This window comes from Mustela lutreola, chromosome 16 (genome assembly GCF_030435805.1).
Source record: "Mustela lutreola isolate mMusLut2 chromosome 16, mMusLut2.pri, whole genome shotgun sequence".
In the NCBI taxonomy this organism is placed as follows: Eukaryota; Metazoa; Chordata; class Mammalia; order Carnivora; family Mustelidae; genus Mustela; species Mustela lutreola.
Genome location: NC_081305.1, coordinates 46,559,748 through 46,577,803, shown reverse-complemented (window position 1 = coordinate 46,577,803; position 18,056 = coordinate 46,559,748). Strand labels below are relative to the sequence as shown.

Here is an 18,056-nt window from a genome sequence, read left to right as displayed (position 1 = left end):
GATGACCCCCAACAGTCCAGCCCTGGTCTCCATCCCATCAAGCCTATCTCACCCTCTGCCTAGGGACCTGCTATGCCTTTAGTTGCAAATTCCTGGAGATTTGGGGCTGTGAGTGGACCAGAAAGAGCAGGGACCAGAGAACTACTTTAAAATGAACTAGTGGATTTTATACTGAGAGCCCCAGGTTTAAGGGGGGCATCCCCAGCACCAAAAACAGGGCCAGGCAACACAAAACCCTCAGTAAGTGTTTAATGGATGAGTAAATAACGTCCCCTTTGAAAAGGTCCCACCCCAATTAAAGGCCAACTGCAGTAACACTTCAGGGTTTCAACCCTGCTTCCTTCCTGCTAGGAGGTGCCATGTCATTTATTGAAAGAAAACAAAACAAAGCAAACACATTTCTTAGTAAGTGCAGTTTGTTAAAATCCTGTTAAAACATATGGGTCAGGGGGGAGTAAAAATAATCAGAGGATCATTGTAGGAAAAACCTTTAGGTCTGGCACCTGGAAGACCTCTGGAGAGGAGGCGGTGGGAGAAATCTCATGTTCTGAAGGGAAAGAGCACCCCCAACCTCCCCTTCTTCCCTCTCGTCCGCTTAATCCCACCAGAAACTACCAAGACGCCTGGAATAAAAGGTTTCAAGTTCAATAGTCACACTCTCTCCAAATACAAAAAGCAGTTACAATTCAACTCAACACAGAAGCTTGTGTGCAAGGTTAGGGGAAACTGAGACATCGTATAAAAAGTTAGGTTAAAGATGATTCTGTGGTTCTGTTTTGTGTGTGTTTTGTTTTGAGGCTGTGGCTCTTCCTCTGTCACCTGAACTCAGAAAAGAAATGGTTATCCTGATGAAATATCAATAGCCACAGTAAAAACAGATAAATTCTAAAAATTAAAAAAAAAAAAAAGCATAATTACCAAAAAATATCTGTCACTACTTCCTCCCTCCGCATTTTACTTTTTAAATTTGTGGGGTTTTGTGTTGTTGTTTTTTTTTTTTTAAGTTTTTGATTTTTTTTTTTTTTTTTTTTTAAATCCTGAAAAGTAGACAGTAAAACAGCTCCTGGAAGAATGTACAACCAACTGCAAGAGGGTCTGGGAAGCTGAGGGGCTGGAGCAGGGCTGGGAGAGGTGGGCAAAAGGGGCCCTCCCTCAGCCACTGTAGCCTCACTGTATGACCAAGGGGCAGGGGAGAGGTCTTTAGTCAAAAAGGAGGCAGGAAGGAGAAAGAAGAGGAAGAGGAGGAGGAAGAAGGTAAGGGGACAAACAGAAAATAAAAGATCATTGTTGCTTGTTTGAATCCAGAAAAAAATGCCCGGCCCTGTGTTGGGGAAGAAGCCCCTCAGAGGGGAGGCAGTGGGCTGAAAGGAGGCAGCCCTGGGATGACCCGTCCCCCAGCACCACAGGACCCAGTGTGGGTAGACGAGGGGGCCGAGGTGGGCGCTGGTGGAGGAAGCCGGCAGGGGCCTCCAGAGCACACTGGCTACTGTGTGCTTGTGCCTCCCTGTGTGTTCCCGGAGTAGCTCCCGTAGTCGTAGTTCCCGTAGTATGGTGGCCACTGGCCCTGGTTCTGATAGTACTGGTTCCACTGCTGGGCATACTGGAGAGAGAAACCAAGAGCACCATGTTATCCTTACCCAGACCCACATTTGGCTCCTGTCTCGAACCTCCTCTCACCCAGGGGAGAGATGAATGCACTGACAATAGCCAACACATGAGTCCCCTGGAGAGATCAAGGTCCCCTGGGAGGGTAAGTGACTGACCTGATGTCCCATGGTTGGGGAGTCAGGGACTGAAGCCCAGACCTCCTGGCTTGCCAAACTAATGTCCTTTCAGGTATAGGCAGATACCATATTCAAAACACTGAACAACAGGTGGGAGGGCCTAGCACCAGCCAAGGGGCATGGACACTGGCCATGGTGCTGAAGCAGGATTCAGAGGCCCCTGCTATGCCATTTGTTGGCTTCAATGGAGAAAAGAGGCTCAGATACCAGTGCAGAACGTTCACTAAATGGAATGGCTATATCAGGTGATTGCCAGCCTGAGATCAGCCCATCTCTGTAGTATGAATAACGAGGGACCCCAGTCTCAGAATATACATCCATGCAGGTCCCCTGAAGTCTCTTTATGTGTACCCTCCCTCCGCTGCCCCACCCTGAGTCTGGCACCTACCTGCTGATACTGGTTATAGCTGGGCTGAGGGTAGGTCTGTGCAGTGGGAGGCGGCGGTGGGGTGTAGGGAGCCGGGTTGTAGCCGCCATAGCTCCCATAGTTGTAGGCAGGCGGTGGTGGTGGCGGCGGCGGTGGGGCTGTGTAGCCCTGGCTGTAACCTCCTTGGTTGTAGGGTGGCTGGCTGTAACTCGGCTGTAAAGTGGGGGAAAAAACCAGGGTTCAGCTGGGATGGAGGAAGGGCCTTCATAAGCTGTGCACCACAAAGGAACTTCCCTGGGGGAGGTTGTTTGCGGGCTGAGGAAATGGGTCAGCTCTGTGACATGGTGGGACAGGGAAGGAGGCAGGGTTGTGTTTGTTCTGGACTCTACTCCCAGCTCTAAGATTCTGGAGGAGCAAGAGACACAGCCTCTCTTCAAATTCTACTGCTTTTTTCCCTCCCGTAAGATGAGAGTTACAGGGGCGCCTGGGTGGCTCAGTGGGTTAAGCCGCTGCCTTCGGCTCAGGTCATGATCTCAGGGTCCTGGGATCGAGTCCCGCATCGGGCTCTCTGCTCAGCAGGGAGCCTGCTTCCTTCTCTCTCTCTCTCTGCCTGCCTCTCAGTGTACTTGTGATTTCTCTCTGTCAAATAAATAAATAAAATCTTTAAAAAAAAAAAAAGATGAGAGTTACAACAGAACTAGCCCTTCTGATGGCCCTGCATCTTCGGGAAGCTTGAGCGCACAAGCCACCAGGAACTCCCTAAATGGTGGTAGTTGTTTTGGGAAGGTCTGCTGAGAACAGTAGTAGCAATTTCCCAAGTGCTTCCACATGCAGACTGGATCATTAATCCCTCTAATTCCCCCATCAACCCTGTGAGGCAGGTTCCACTAGCCTCATTTTATAGAGCAGGAATCTGAAGCTCAGAGAGGTGAAATTAGTGGACCCAAGTCACACAGTAAAAAGTGGTGGAGCTAGGACTTGACCTCTGGTCTGTCTAGTTCCAGAGTCTTACCCACAAAGCTAGAATACCACCCATCCCTCACAGCAAACCTTGCAAATGAGTTCTACCAACAACTCCATAGTCTTTTATAAAGAAAACGAGGTACAGAGAGGTGCCACTGTTTGTGCAAGGTTATAGAACCCAGACATTGTGGGGTTGGGGTTTGAATCTGTGCCTACCCATCCTGTTCTAGGAAACATTCTGGTTAGACCAGGACTGGGAGTCATTCATCTGTCTCTTGGCAACTGTCCCCAGGCCTGGCATGTGGAAGGCACTTAGGAAACGGCTGTGGACTACTCTGGCTAACAGCGCCTGTGCATTCCAGAGCCCAAGCACTGGCTTTTGGAGAACTGGAACTGAGCCAGGAGCTGCTCCAGAGTGAAGCTCTCAGGACACAGGGCAAGACCTCCCAAGCTCAGGGCATGGCTCCAAATGCTGCCAGTCTAGGCAAAAGGAACTCCAATTAGGTGCTTTCTCGGGGATTCAGGAGAGCCCAGCGACAGCGACTTAAGCAATAAACACTCACAACACATGACTGTGAGGGGGTGGGAGAACAGGTAGGTTCCTGATTTATCTGGGTCTGGAAGGAACAACTAGGGTCCACTGCAGTCAAAAGCACTGCCATGAGGGACGCCTGGGTGGCTCAGTTGGTTAAGCAGCTGCCTTCGGCTCAGGTCATGATCCCAGCGTCCTGGGATCGAGTCCCACATCGGGCTCCTTGCTCCGCAGGGAGCCTGCTTCTCCCTCTGACTCTGCCTTCCACTCTGTCTGCCTGTGCTCGTGTTCACTCCCTCTCTCTCTGACAAATAAATAAATAAAATCTTTAAAAAAAAAAAAAAAAAAAAAAAAAAGCACTGCCATGAAAAAGGGCAGAGTTGGAGGAAAGAGTAGAGAGGTGTGGCCAGGACGCCCACTGCCCATTCCCCCAGCCCACCTCCTCTGGCCTGTGGACGCACACGCTCCTTCTCTCACCTGTGGAGGGCTGTAGCTGCTGACAGTGGGGGTGCTGGTATTGGCGCTCGAACCGGGGATGTTGCTATTCTTGCTGTAGCTGCTGGTCCCCGGAGGGTTCCGAGCAGGGCTGTAGCTGGGTGGTGGTGGCGGCTGCTGGGGCGGAGGCTGTGGCGGCGGCGGCTGCTGGGGTGGCGGCTGCTGCTGAGGAACCCGGTTGTAGCTGCCTCGGTTGTTGGAGTTGTTGTTATCCCGGCTGTTGTTACCCCAGCGGTTCTGGGTGTAGCCACCACCTCCACTGCGGTTGAAGCCTGCGCCGGATAAGCCAGGGGAGAGGCCCTGTCACTCTGAATTGGTGACCCTCAGAAGCAGGGCTCTACTCTTGGTCTCCCCAGATCCCCAGGCTCATCCCCTGTGCGGCCCTGATAACTCAGTCATCACTGTCTGCTGACAGGCTTGTCTTGCCCACGGGACTGTGAGCTTGGGACCAGGGCTGCTTGGTTCCTACTGTGTCCCCAGCATCCCAACAGCTGCTGAACAAATTGGAAGAGGTGGTTAGGAAGAGGGCAGGATAGTCCTCTTCATGCTTGGTCAAATGGGTCAGTTCCCCCTGAGCCCTTGAGCAGCTATGGCTGGGCCCAGAACCCTGCCCCCTGCCAACTCCCACTGGTCTCTGGACCTCAGCCTAGACACTGGTGTCTCGGGAGGCCTTTCCTTAGTCTGCTCCCTCCCAGCCTGGATCAGGTGTCACCAAGCTCACGCTAACCCAGGGCTTTGCCACTCAGCCCAGAAGCCTTCTGGACAGCCACTACAGGGTGATGTGTCTGTCTGGGTCATGGCGGTGTCCCCAGAACCATCCAGCTCAACACTGAAGCTAAGTGAGGCATGCTAGCTAAATCACGATCATATACTTTGCTTCAGAAACAGCAGAACTTAATAACAGGCCACTTGGTGCTAACTCTAGCTCTGGATTTAGTCAGGCAAATCTTGGTTAAATTAACTTCTCTCAGCCCACTTCTCTACTTGTTTTAATACCAAACACCAAAAACAGTCTTAACTTTTGTCTTGTGCTAGGTCCTGAGCTGGAAACTAAGACCGGTAGTAAACTTGTTCTGGCCACTCTTAAGCAGCTTACGGTCAGATGGCAGAGAAGATTTGCGAAAATGACACTAGAGTAAGCTGCAAAGGGGCATGGGCTTCAGGAGCAACGCCCAGGGAAAGCAGGACAGTGGGGGAGTTCCCCTGAGGGCCTACGGTTTGACTCACCACAGTTCTCCGCCAGAATTCAGCCCACAGCCCACAGTCCATAGCGGGTGCTAGGCAAATTCACCTGCTGACACAACGCCCAACCCTAGGTCACAAACCCCAACCCTGCCCCAGAAGCCAAGAGCTGAAAGAGCACTGTTTGAGATGGCTCACCTCCTCGGTAGTTGCCTCCTCCACCGCTGCCGCCCCCTCGGTTCTGGAAGCCTCCTCGGTTACCCCCTGGTGGGCCTCTGTTGTCATAGCGCTGGAAGCCACCACCACCTCCGCGGCCCCGGAAGCCGCCACCACCTCGGTTGTCAAAGCGCTTTTCAGGGGGTGGCCCGGCCTTGCGACCTTCCTCGTTGTACTGCCTCACCAGCTTGTCGGCCTCTTCCCGCTGCAGCTCAACGAACAGCACCTCATCCAGGAAGTCCCCGACATCCGGCAATGTGAAGTTGGCTGGGAAGAAGGCAGGGCCCCAGAGGGAACAGGGAGAGGTCAGTACCTTCCCCCGTCTGGTTCCGACACCCCTGGGACACTGGCGTGCCAGAAGGGAGATGGCAGAGGGGATGAGTAGTGAGTGACAGAAGCAAAAAAGGGTCTCAACCTAACAGTGTTCAGGGTTAACAAAGACTCTCCTGTCTCTCTTCTGAGGAAATGACCTAAGTGCCACCAAATATAAATACACCCTCCAGCCTCCCCAGGGAGTGGGCCAGGCAGGTGGGATTAGCATCCTTGTTTCTACAGAGCAGGAGACAGAAGCCAGCTCAGTACGGCACCGGTGGGTGCCAGAGGCAGCGCCTGTCGGGTTTTTCAGTGTCTGCTCCCACATAATCCTCTCTCTCATCCTGGCCCAGCCCCACTGAGTCTGAAACCCATGCCCTGAGAGATTTCTGGCAGCTCTTCCATTCACAGCTGCACCAGACAGGAGGTAGGAAAGAACGGACAAGATCAACAAAGGAATAAGCCAGGAGCTGGGAAAGGGGCTGTGGAAGGTGCTTTTCTCCAGAGGACCGCGCTGTGCTATCCCCCCGGAACCGCTCATCTCCTACCTTTCATTTCAAGGACCGCGTGATCTGGGACATCCTTCCCCTCCTCGTCGGTTCGCTTTATTGTCCGGTCTTTTAGGTCTTCATCAGTGGGACAAATTACAATGGCTTTGCGCTGGAAGCCTTCAAATGGTCTCATTTTTCGTCTCTGGGCTGACCCATAAACATTTGTCTAGGGTAGGTAACAGAAGAGGCAAGAAATGGCACATTACAAATTGGGTTTTTTTCTCTGTCAGGCATTATGTAGGCCAAGAAGAGAAAAGTATGCTAGTTCTCCAAAGTAAAGAAACTCAGAAAACTCGGAAACTCAGAAAACCACTCTTTTAAGATTCTTGAGCCCATCCTCAGAAAACTGACTTGGGAAAGTGGCTGCTGACAGTCACAGGACAAGGGGTTCCCTGCGGTTGCACTTTAATGATCTTTTTTTTTTTTTTTTTAAGATTTTATTTATTTATTTGTCAGAGAGAGAGAGAGCACAGGCAGAGTCAGAGGGAGAGGCAGGCTCCCTGCGGGGCAAGGAGCCCAATGTGGGACTCGATCCCAGGACGCTGGGATCATGACCTGAGCCGAAGGCAGCTGCTTAACCAACTGAGCCACCCAGGCGTCCCTGCACTTTAAACTCCTATTTATTAGTGGTATGCCACCTTACAATATCCCCCCCATTCTAAAAGTAACACAGGCTCATGTGATAAATACTTTAGAGTACAAGGCAGAGTAAGAATGTAGAGTAAGAACCCCTTCATCCACTTCCTGCCAGTCCTCCTTCCCCAAAACGACTTGTACTGAATTCACGTACTTCTAAAAAGATCTGTGTAACTTTTTTTTTTCTTTTTAAAAACACTTACTTTGAGACATGATGGGAAAGTCTTAGAGGTACACATGGAAAGTGCTCATGTTAAAATATGGAATGCTTCATGAACCCATGGGTCATCCTCACGCAGGGGCCACGCTAATCTTCTCTGTATCGTTCCTATTTTAGTATATGTGTTGCTAAAGCCAGCACAGATCTGTGTGATTTTTAGCACAACTGCAGGGGTGCCCGGGTGGCTCAGTCAGCTGTGTCTGCCTTCGGCTTAGGTCATAGTCCCAGGGTCCTGGGGTGGAGCCCCATCAGGCTCTCTGCTCAGCAGGGAGTTTGCTTCTCCCTCTCCCTTTGCCCCTACCTGCCCTCTCCTGCTTGCATTCTCTCTCTCAAATAAATAAAATCTTTAAAAAAAAAACAAACAAAAAATAACACAAGTGGAATCAGGCTAGGTACTGTCCTGAAGGCCTTTTAATTTTTTTTTAAAGATTTTATTTATTTACTTGACAGACAGAGACCACAAGTAGGCAGAGAGGCAGGCAGAGAGGAGGGGAAGCAGGCTCCCTGCTAAGCAGAGAGCCCAATGCGGGCCTCGATCCCAGGAGCCCGGGATCATGACCCAAGTCAAAGGCAGAGGCTTTAACCCACTGAGCCACCCAGGCACCCCGTGAAGGCTTTTTCACTTAATGTTTCTCTAATTAACGTTGCCAGTGTTCTCTTTTAATGGCTACATATTTACAGAATGGTTGCCATAACTAACTGGCCCTTTCTGACACTTGTATGGACTCTTGTCGTCAACACTGTGGTTCCTTTATTCACTCAGTCCTTCTCTAAAGCATCAGCCTCACCACAGACTTTTAACCAGGAGCTGGGTAAGGCAAGAGCCCATGCATTTTGTAAGTTAAGTTTTGCTGCTAATGTTTCCCTTCCTCTTGGTGATGCGCAGGTGTGTGCTGGGCTGGTGGCAGCACAAAGCGGCGCTCTAGAACACACAGGACCAAGAGCAGCAGTTAACAACAGCTTCCATTTACGGAGTACCTCCTATATGCCGGGCCCTCTGGAACTGGGGCCTGGACCCGCAGGACCCCAGAATCAGCCTATACACCCAAACCACCTGGATGCTACTGATAAAGAGAGCAGCCCTAATGCCACTCGGAATTCCCAAACCTGTCTCTGGAGGTAGGACCCAGCCACCTCTATGGGTATCTGACCTATTTAAACTTAGACACTCAACACAACTGGAGTGAAGAGGAATATGTGCCTTTGAACAACTCTGAGAGGCTCTGACGGACTGAGGGAGAAGCCACAGCGGGGAACAGCCTGTAAAGGGGCGTGCACATGAGAATATACCACATGTTGAAGCAACGGCTTGGCAGGATGCAAAGCCCCAGGTCAAGTCCTAGTGTGGCCGATAAATCACTCTGGCCAGTCCTTATAGTTGCTTCACTTGGCAAACAGAGATGAAGAGCCTCCCTGCCAGGGCTGTGAGGAAGGGGCGGAAAAGGATGCAGAGCAACAGTCCCCGCGTGAAAAGTCCTTGAGCAGGGGTTCTTAGACGGCCTCCAGCACAGGAGCCACCCTGACGCAGGCAATGCGTGTGTGTGTAGGGGTTGCCTGGCACACTCCAGCTTGAAGGCAGTGTGTGTGTGTTTAGGGGTGGCTTGGCACACCCAGCTCTAATCTGACTTGCTCAGGTCCCACCCATGTGGTCCTGGGTGAACAGTGCCACTCAGCCTACTTGTCCGTAAAATCAACGTACTGTGCATTTAATGAGTCTCAAGCCCTTAAAAGGGAGAATAGTATGAATGTCAGATGCTCACCATTAAGACAGCAGGAGTTCATGTGTGTAAAGGCCCTTGGTTAGCCCAGGGCCTGGCTCACAGCCAGCAGTCAACAACTGGGAGCCACTGTTGTTATGGCCGTTACCGGGGAGGGACGGGGAGGGACGTGTGCCGTGGTTAGCCTCACTGTAAAGTAGATATGAAGAAATCCACACCTGGGGAAGACCAAGCCATAGCGAGTTCCCATCAGAAGGGGACGGGGGTGCCTGGGTAGTTCTGTTGGTTGAGCATCTGACTCTCGGTTTTGGCTGAGGTCGTGATCTTAGGGTTTTAAGATTTAGCCCCAAGTCAGGCTCAGAGCTCAGCCTGGAGTCCCTCTAAGAGTCTCTCTCTCCCTCTCTCTCCTCCTGCTCACACAATAAATAAATAAATAAAATCTTCAAAAAAAGGAAGAAGAAAGCAGGGACAATGAGACAGGGTAGAGCAAATACGGGCTCTGGGGAGGAAGCTTGGGGCTGAAATCCCAGCGGTGCCTTCAACTACTTGTGAGACTGCAGACAAGTCACCTAATTAGCCCACGCCTCAAATTTCTTCATCTGAAAGACAAGGATCAGATCACCCACTTTTTGGCTCTGGTGAGGATTTGCAGATGTGAAAATGTCTGGCATGTGGCAAGGAGGAGGCATGGAAAGTTCCAAGTCAACACGCACAGGGTGGATCTGAAAATAGGGCCAACAGGACTGACACTGTCCCAGGAGAGACTTCCCAATGGAAAGGATAAAGGAAAGTTAAATTCGAAGAAAAGACAAGACACAAGAGATCCTCTCCCAAAACACGGAACAGGAAGCTGGGCTGTGGGTCAGCCAGAGGCCAGGGACCCTGGTGTACATCTGCTGGAAGATCTGGGTGGTGGGTGTAGCTGTTCTCTAAACCAATCAGACCTCTGGTTCTGACACACACCAGGTGGGGATGTTCCTTCCCTGTTCCCCGAGGAAAATGTCCCATCCTCCAGGGACAGGAAGGAGGACCGTGTGTGCTGCAAGCACACATCCATGCCGTGAGGACTGGCCCAATAGAGAGGCCTTGGACTACAAATGGTTAAGAGGCACATCAGGTTACGGAGGAAAAGTCCCTCTCCCCACTGCTCTTCCTGGACTCATTCCTGAAAGCAAAGCAGAAGGTGGCATCTGATCATAGCAAGATAGAATTTGGCCTCCTCTCGCTAAATAATGAGGTTTTCTCCTGGCACAAAAGCCAGAGTGACTGTGGCCCTAAACCAGTCTGTGGACAACCTATTCCATGGTTCTCGCCTGGAAGAAGTGATCCTCTTTTCTTTTCACTGCCTTGAACCCCAAGGACAGGGATAAACACCTCCTAGAGGCTTTCCAAGGGGCAGACCTGCCCTGTCAAGGTACAGAGGAGGGGGCAGACAGAAGCAATGCTTTCAAGAATGCTAGTCCCTGCAGCTTCATGGGGTGGTGGGAGACGGGGCGGAGCAGCCTGGGCTCCAGTAATAGGCAGCCTCTGTCCTGGGAAGTGGCTAGACTCTGAGGGATGGCTCTTCAGACACTCTGGAATGGAGGTGCTGAGAACACACTTGGCTAGTGTTTTTAAGACTGCCTTTCCCTCCCCTTATTCCTGGGCTGGGGGAAAGGAAGAAGAGTGAACCAGGCCAGCAGAAATGCAAATGCTTGGCTTCCTGGAGAAAAGGGAGTTCACTGCTCGAGGTTGTTGCTACAGCAAACACAGTGAGGTCAGAGCCCTTAGGTCGGCCCAGCATTGCTCTGGTCACTGGGGGCTGCTGGCAGCTGTTGCTAGGAGACCAGCACAACAGCTAGGTCAGCTTTTCCAGCTGTGTGGGATCCCTCTGCCCTGCTCCTGCTTCTCCCAGTCCCACCCTGCTTGAAGATGCTGACTCTAAGAAGGTCTGGGGTTGTCTGTGGTCCTTGGCTTCCTGGCTATCCCCAGTCCCTAGCAATGTGCACCAAAGGACAGGAGTTAGGTTTCTCCAAGAAGCCATGTGGGTAGTTCTGGTGTGTGATGGTCCGTGGGACTGAGGGAGTAAAACAGTAGGCTGCTCCCAGCCTGAGTTCTCTGAGAGTCCCACTGTCCCCTGCCCAGAGCTCATCAGGGTCAAGCTGGTGGGGAGAGAAACCTGGCTGGACCCCAGAGGAGCACATTTAAAGCCAATGACAAAAGAGCACACTCTGGACGAGGAACGAGGTAAACCCAGTGGAAGGAACCACACATGCGGCAAGAGAACTAGCTGGAGTGTTAACAGCGGGACAGGCCGAGGCTCTGAGGGTGGGGAAGGTGGAGAAGAGAAACACCTCCCCCTCCACCGCCTGCCAACAAGAGGCGGTTTACTCTGTGCCTCTACTCTTGGCTCTAGGTTTCTGACTCATGCAAAGGCAGGGCACTCGTCAACAGGTACCCAAAGCAGGACAATCACCACACGTTCTGCAGACTGAGGCGTGGTTGGCAACACTGTCACATCCAGCCCTGCTTATCATTACTGCCTGGCCTGCTCTGGGTTGTTAGAGCCCGAAGGGGAACTCCTAGCCTGCAGTCCCGACTCTGGGGGTGGTTTGGGGGCCTCACAGAGGGCTCTGCAGAGGCCTTCTCAAGGCCTCCAGGACAGATCCTGCTCCTGTCCTGTCTCGAAGCCTGTCGTAGGCCAGGGGCAGGCCAGGCAGCACCTCATTCCAGAGGCTTTCCACAGATAAGCAAGAATCCCAAAGAGCACTTGAAGTGATGCAACCTCTGTTCCCCTTTCTCTTCAACCTTTCACCAGCCAGGCGAAGTGAGCCCTGTTCCTCCCTGATGAAAACATGACCATGGTTCACCACCGCCCTCAGGACAAAGTCTCAATTCCTTTTATCATTGTCCATGTTCTGGCCAGGCACCCCACCTCCAGAAAGTTTTCCTAATTTTCCACCATGGCCCCCACCATTCTTGGCTGTGACTTTCTGGGAAGTCAGCAGAGGCCTGTTCTACCAATAAAGCAACTGCAAACTTCAAATAGGTTCCTTTCCCAAATGAGGCCTCAGCTTCCCCTCTGGTCCACTTTGCTCCTTGCCTTCCTCAGATGTCCCACAGCTGTAACACCCCCATGATCTCAAGAGGACTCAAGTCATCACTAAATGTAGTCCAGGTCCCTACACACCTAAGAGCGTGTGCTTAATGAAACACATTCTGGGAGAGAAGCCGGGATCCTGGATGAAGGCAGAATCCTGGCTCATATAGCCTCTTTTTCCTTCCCACTCAAAGATGAGCATTTCTGAGGCCAACCTACACAGGAGAGCCAAATGCAGGGAAGTCTGACCACTCAGGAAAAATCAAAGGAAAAAGGGAGCAGAGACCTGAGCTGAGACCCTGGGACTGCAGGATCTTTGCCTGACGCACTGTTTCTGCTTTGGGAGTTCTATCTAGCTCAGGAGACAGCTATGCATCAACTTACCCCTTATCACTGTTAAAGCTGGTGGAGTGGAAAGTGCCCGCATCTAGTCAGGGGTCTGCTCTGAATCTTATATCCTACTTCCAGGCTTTTCTGGAACCCACTTTTGGGGCTTAACACAAAAGAGGTCAAACCACTGGCCTTAGACCTTGTCCTGGGCCTGAATAACCTATAGCTTCAGGCTCCAAGTCAATCCTCCAATCTGTGGTTAATGTGAGAACCCTCCCCACACCCTCCTTCAGAGTTTAAGTTATTTGCCTCCCTGTTGGCTTGGGTCACTGGGCCTGACAAGCAGGTCCCTCTACTAGGAGACCAGCAGCCCTAAAGAACACAGGTATACCTAGTACAGCCCTGGACCCTGTCCCTGAATAAGCCAGCACAAGCTGAGAAGGCCACAAGTGAGTCTTCACAGAGCTCAGCTGTTCTGTGCCTGGCTCACAGGTTGGGGGCCTGACTTCTAGGGATAGCCCACTCAGAGATGCTGAACACAGATGTCAAGACCATTTATCCCTAGGACTATAATTCTTCTTCACTGGGCCACATATTTGAAATGGGTTTTACAGATCATTTAACCAGCAAACTGGGGGCAGAGAAGGCAGATATCTAGGTATCTAAGTATTTAAGTTATCTAAGTGTCTAAGTATCTACAGTATCTTGGTATCTAAGCAAGGAAACCTCAGGGTACGAAAACACTACTGCTCTCTACTTTTCAGGACCCAGAGTCCCATTGAGACCAAGTCAGACTCTAATTTCAAAATGCCCTGACAAGAAGAATGGGGCAAAGTGAAGCTTATTTAAAAGATAAAGTCTTTGGGATGCCTGGCTGGCTCAGTTGGTAGACCACACGATTCTCGATCATGGGGTTAGAAGTCTGACCCCACATTGGATACAAAGATTAATAATATAATCTTTATTTTTTTTTTTAAGATTTTATTTATTGGAGAGAGAGAAAGCACACATGCACACACATATAAGTAGGAGGCACAGTGGGAGAGGTAGAAAGAAGCAGGCTCCCACCTGAGCAGAACCTGATGTGGAACTTGATCCCAGAACCCTAGGATCATGACATAAGCTGAAGGCAGATGCTTAATTGACTGAGCCACCCAGGTGCCCAAGAATAAAATCTTAAAAAAAAAAAAAAAAAAGGAAGGAAGAAAGAAAAATTTTAAAAAGTTTTTTAAAGGGGGAGGTTGGCTGTATGCATCATGAATGGGGCTGTGCTGTGGCAATAACTCTGGGTGGCTCTTAGACTATCTTGTTCTCAACTGTGGGTTTTTTTTTTTCCTTTTTAATTAGTTCAGTGAGTTATCTTTTTTTTTAAGAGTTAGTTTATTTATTTGACAAAAAGCGATCACAAGCAGGCAGAGAGAGGGGAAAGCAGGTTCCCCGCTGAGCAGAGAGCCCGATGGGGGCCTCGATCCCAGGACCCCGAGATCATGACCCGAGCTGAAGGCAGAGGCTTTAATCCACTGAGCCACCCAGGCGCCCCTCAGTGAGTTATCTTATCAAAGTTTAATATTATGAGATCATGTCCTGTATTCTTTACAAATTCGAGTCTTCAGGGCTCAATCCTATGACTGCAGCATTGCTCACTGGATGAAAATACACCTTTTCAGGTCCACCAGCCCATCTCACATCTCTGCCATTACGTAAGGACACCAAAAGCATGGCACAGCCTCGGCCAATATTTAGTTTTCGTAGCATGCTGTTTCATCAACAGGCCACACATTTCCACTCTCAACACTTAACTGCTTGGCAAGATCCTTTAATTTGTCCATCATAAAACTATCAACAGCAAATAGCTTTTTTTCTTTTTGTCTTTAAGGACTAATTTCTTCTTAGGGCACCTGGGTGGCTTGGTTCGTTTAGCGTTTGACTTGACATCAGTTCAGTTCATGATCTCAGAGTCATGAGATCAATCCCCACATTGCATTGTGCTCGGCACCCAGAGGGGAGTCGGCTTCTCTCTCTCTTCCTCCCTCTACCCCTCCCCCAACTCGTGTGCCTCCTCTCTCTGTAAGAAATAAAAAAAAACTAAAAAAAAAAAAATCATTAAGAAAGGAAAGAACTAGGAGCGCCTGGGTGGCTCAGTTGTTAGGCGTCTGCCTTCGGCTTGGGTCATGATCCCATAGTCCTGGGATCAAGTCCCGTGTCAGGTTCCCTGCTTGGTGGGAGGCCTTCTTCTCCCTTTCCCACTCCCCATTTGTGTTCCCTCTCTCGCTGTCTCTGCAAATAAATAAATAAAATCTTAAAAAAAAAAAAAAAAAAGAACTAGTGCCATCTTATGCACTCTTTTAAATGTTGACTATGAGGCCTCATTTGTTCCACTATAAACAGCAGCTTACTGGTTTATTATGAAAAGGATATAACTCCAGAACAGCCACATGGAAAAGCAGCTTCGGGCAACATATACAGAAGGGCACAGAGATCCTGTGCTCTCTGAGCACACCACTCTTCCCCAACCTCCACTGTCCACCAGTCTGGGAGCTCCTACTCAATTGTTGTTTTTTTTTTAAAAGATTTTATTTATTTATTTGCCAGAGAGAGAGCGAGCGAGCGAGCACAGGCAGGCAGAGTGGCAGCAGAGGCAGAGGGAGAAGCAAGCTCTCTGTCGAGCAAGGAGCCTGATGTGGGATGCTGGGATCATGACCTGAGCCAAAGGCAGCCGCCTAACCAACTGAGCCACCCAGGCATCCCTCAATTGTTTTGTATAAAATGCTCACTCCTATGCGAAGCCAACTTGGTTCCCTGGTTTCCAACCACTTTTCTGACAAGCCTGCCACCACCACCAGCTCTGCCCTCACGGAACTCTGAACTCAAGGGATCCGTGGGCTATGCACATGGAAGACATGCTGGTAAGGCTTCCAGGAGAGGGGTGCCACAGCTCACACATCTGCACTCAGATTTTTAAGAGAGCACAAGGGCAAGGCTAAGGGCAGCAGAGACTTATTCACAGATCCACCATTATGGGGTCAGCTACATGAGAAAGCCTTCAGGACAATGTCCAGAATGATGTCTCACAGGCGGTAAACATGAGGAACTTGTTACTCTGAGACAGGAATCCATCCTTAACCATGTTTGGCTCATTCATCCTTTTGAGAATACTGAAAACGACGGATAATCTTCCTATCCTAACTCAAAACTGTCCAGTGGCTTGGTTTTTGTTTTTTTTTAAAGGACGTATCTGTGCCTGCATACAAAATTCTGGTTAATTTCAAAGGTTCCCAGATCACCTGATGCTAACAGCCTTCCTCTTAACTGGCACACAATATGTGACTAGGTACGTAGTGGACAGTCATAAAAACATGCTAAAAGAAGCTGGGACGTACCTGTTTCGTAGAGTAATTAACAATCTCCAGCTACGATACACCAGACCATGTGCTATGAGGGCACCATTACGATCTCCCTCTTACACACCAGGAGACCAAGATTTGGAGGATGAGGTCACCTGCCCACAGGCATGCAGCTAGGAAGTGGCAGAGCTGGGACTCAAGCCCAGGTTTGTCCAGCTCAGAAATCCATGTCCCTCCCATCTCACTAAATAGCTATCACCTGATGATGTTCTTTTGGGCTGCTGAGAGCCTGAGTTACATCTGGATCATGCCCCAGACCCCACCCACCGACTGGAATCAAAGAACTATGCCAAGAGTCTGGGACCATACATGATGATCAGCACTGCAGTCCAAGTATTCTGGGGAAAAAAATAAAAGTACCAGGCACCCAACAGGCCCCTTTCCTTTCCTGGGGCAGGACAGTCACCAGCAAGTACCTGATCTAGGATATAGTTGCGTTTCTTGCGGGCGGCGATCTGGATGAGGCGGTTGAGGCACTGGGTGGCCTGCTGGATGAGGACATCCCAGCGGCCGGCATAGTTTCGCTGCCGGCGTAGGCCCATCACCTGTGGGCAGAGGGTGGTGAAGGGGTGGGTGGTCCTGGCTGCAGGGCAGCACTGGAACGGGGGGTGGGAAGGGGTATATATGTAGTGACCAGGGGCCATCCTTACCCGCATTTTATCCATGATGGCATTGGTACCCAGAATGTTGTACTTCTTGGAGGGGTTGGAAGCTGCATGTTTGATGGCCCACGTGGTCTTACCGGCAGCAGGCAGGCCCACCATCATCAAAATCTATAAGAATGGGACAAAGAGGGACACTGAAGTAGTAGCAGTAGGTGGCATGGAGGCCTGGCACCACCCTCACTCACTGGTAACCTCAAGGGTAACCCAACCTCATGGCTGCCTCCAGAAAACAGCAGCAGTAACTGCGTCTACACAGTGCTGTTGTTGAGATTCAAAGACATGAGGGCTGTCAGAGTCTTAACAGATGGCCTTGCAAGGGGTGAGCACAAAATCAAGCGCTGTTCTTGTGAGTATTTACACTTTGGTTCAGGCAGGATTAAGTGGCTTCTGACAGGGAAAACCCCGGACAGGGTCACGCACTGAGAATGGTGCACATAGCGGCCAGGAGAAGTGGTACAACCCTCCTGGAGGCCGAGAAGGGGGCAGACTATACGCATGAGGACAAACACGATATTTTAGTACATTCAGAATCTGGCAAACACTAGATACAACCTAAATACCTACACCAAGAGGGGAGCAGTTCGTTTGTCAGGCCATTAAAAATGGGTTTAAAAATAGGGTTTCATGTAGTTGGCTAAAGCTCACAAAATAATGTTGAATGAAAAGGGTAGATATCAAAATGCTTATACTTTATCATCTCAAATTATAAGTTTGTGTGTACAAAACAGGCACCCAGCACAGCAAAAAAGATAGACAGCCTAAGCTCAAAAACTTTACTGGTGAACTTACTTGCAGATAGTGGAATTATGAGAAATTAACTTTCGTGTTCAGTTTTTTAGGAATAAGCATAAAAATCACTTTTGTATCTGAAAAACCATCATTTTGAGAGCAAAGCTCCCTGGTAGAGCTTCTGCAGCCAAATCACCCCCAAGATCTCTTGTCATTTTTGTTCATCAGACGGTCTTGCCCTCCCTGAAGGAGCCATGTGGAAGAAGCCACATAACACTTTCTTTGGGAACCTTTCCAAGACTTAGGTCTCTCACCTCAGCCTCTCCCTCCTCCGTGCAAGCCACACCATGGCTCCCCTCTCCTCTCTCTCCCAGCCCTGGGAAGCCTAGAGGAAGTAGTCCCCCACCCAACCCCAAGGTTACTCCCTTCCTGAGTTATGCTCTCACCACCTGGCTGCAGTGTCTCCCCTCTGCCTTGGCACCAACGTGGCTCTGGAGAGGTAGCCTCCATTGCGGTCTTCCAGGCCCACTCACCTCACACTCTGCCTTGCTCTTTGGTCCAACGGTGCCCCGGGTCCGCTCACTCAGGGGAAGGTGCTGGATAAAGGTAAAGCCTGGGAGGACGGAACAGTAGGGCTCTGCCCGCTGCCCGAAGTTGAACTCCACCGCACAATTCTTCACCAGGACATGAGGGTAGAGGGCCTGACCGCCCAAGGCTTCCTTCTGGATCCGGAAGGCAATGCCCATCCACTTCCCATTCTTGGTGAAAGAGAGTTCCACATCATTTCCACATTCAAAGTCCTAGGAGAAAGAGCCAAAGGAAGATAACTGCCAATGCTTAGCTTCAGACATAACACTAGGAAGAGCAAAGCTA

The 18,056-nt window shown here is 50.3% G+C and overlaps 1 protein-coding gene and 1 non-coding gene across 8 annotated transcripts in view; both read right to left on the bottom strand.

Annotated features, from left to right (window-relative positions):
- Nucleotides 1-398: 398 nt before the first annotated feature.
- Nucleotides 399-18,056, bottom strand: part of HNRNPUL1 (heterogeneous nuclear ribonucleoprotein U like 1) — a 37,550-nt gene continuing 19,892 nt past the window's right edge. For all 7 annotated transcript variants that reach the window (XM_059150894.1, XM_059150895.1, XM_059150891.1 and 4 more), the window contains 8 exons: nucleotides 17,717-17,983; nucleotides 16,440-16,562; nucleotides 16,206-16,334; nucleotides 6,400-6,568; nucleotides 5,522-5,806; nucleotides 4,124-4,413; nucleotides 2,173-2,364; nucleotides 399-1,600 (listed from right to left, as the gene is read on the bottom strand). In XM_059150894.1, the coding sequence (XP_059006877.1) occupies nucleotides 1,484-1,600; nucleotides 2,173-2,364; nucleotides 4,124-4,413; nucleotides 5,522-5,806; nucleotides 6,400-6,568; nucleotides 16,206-16,334; nucleotides 16,440-16,562; nucleotides 17,717-17,983 (1,572 nt within the window). In that variant the 3' untranslated portion in view covers nucleotides 399-1,483. The remainder of the gene's footprint in view (nucleotides 1,601-2,172; nucleotides 2,365-4,123; nucleotides 4,414-5,521; nucleotides 5,807-6,399; nucleotides 6,569-16,205; nucleotides 16,335-16,439; nucleotides 16,563-17,716; nucleotides 17,984-18,056) is intronic.
- LOC131819076 (U6 spliceosomal RNA) lies at nucleotides 7,293-7,399 on the bottom strand. Its single transcript, XR_009349054.1, has one exon. It is a non-coding gene; the product is annotated as a U6 spliceosomal RNA (small nuclear RNA).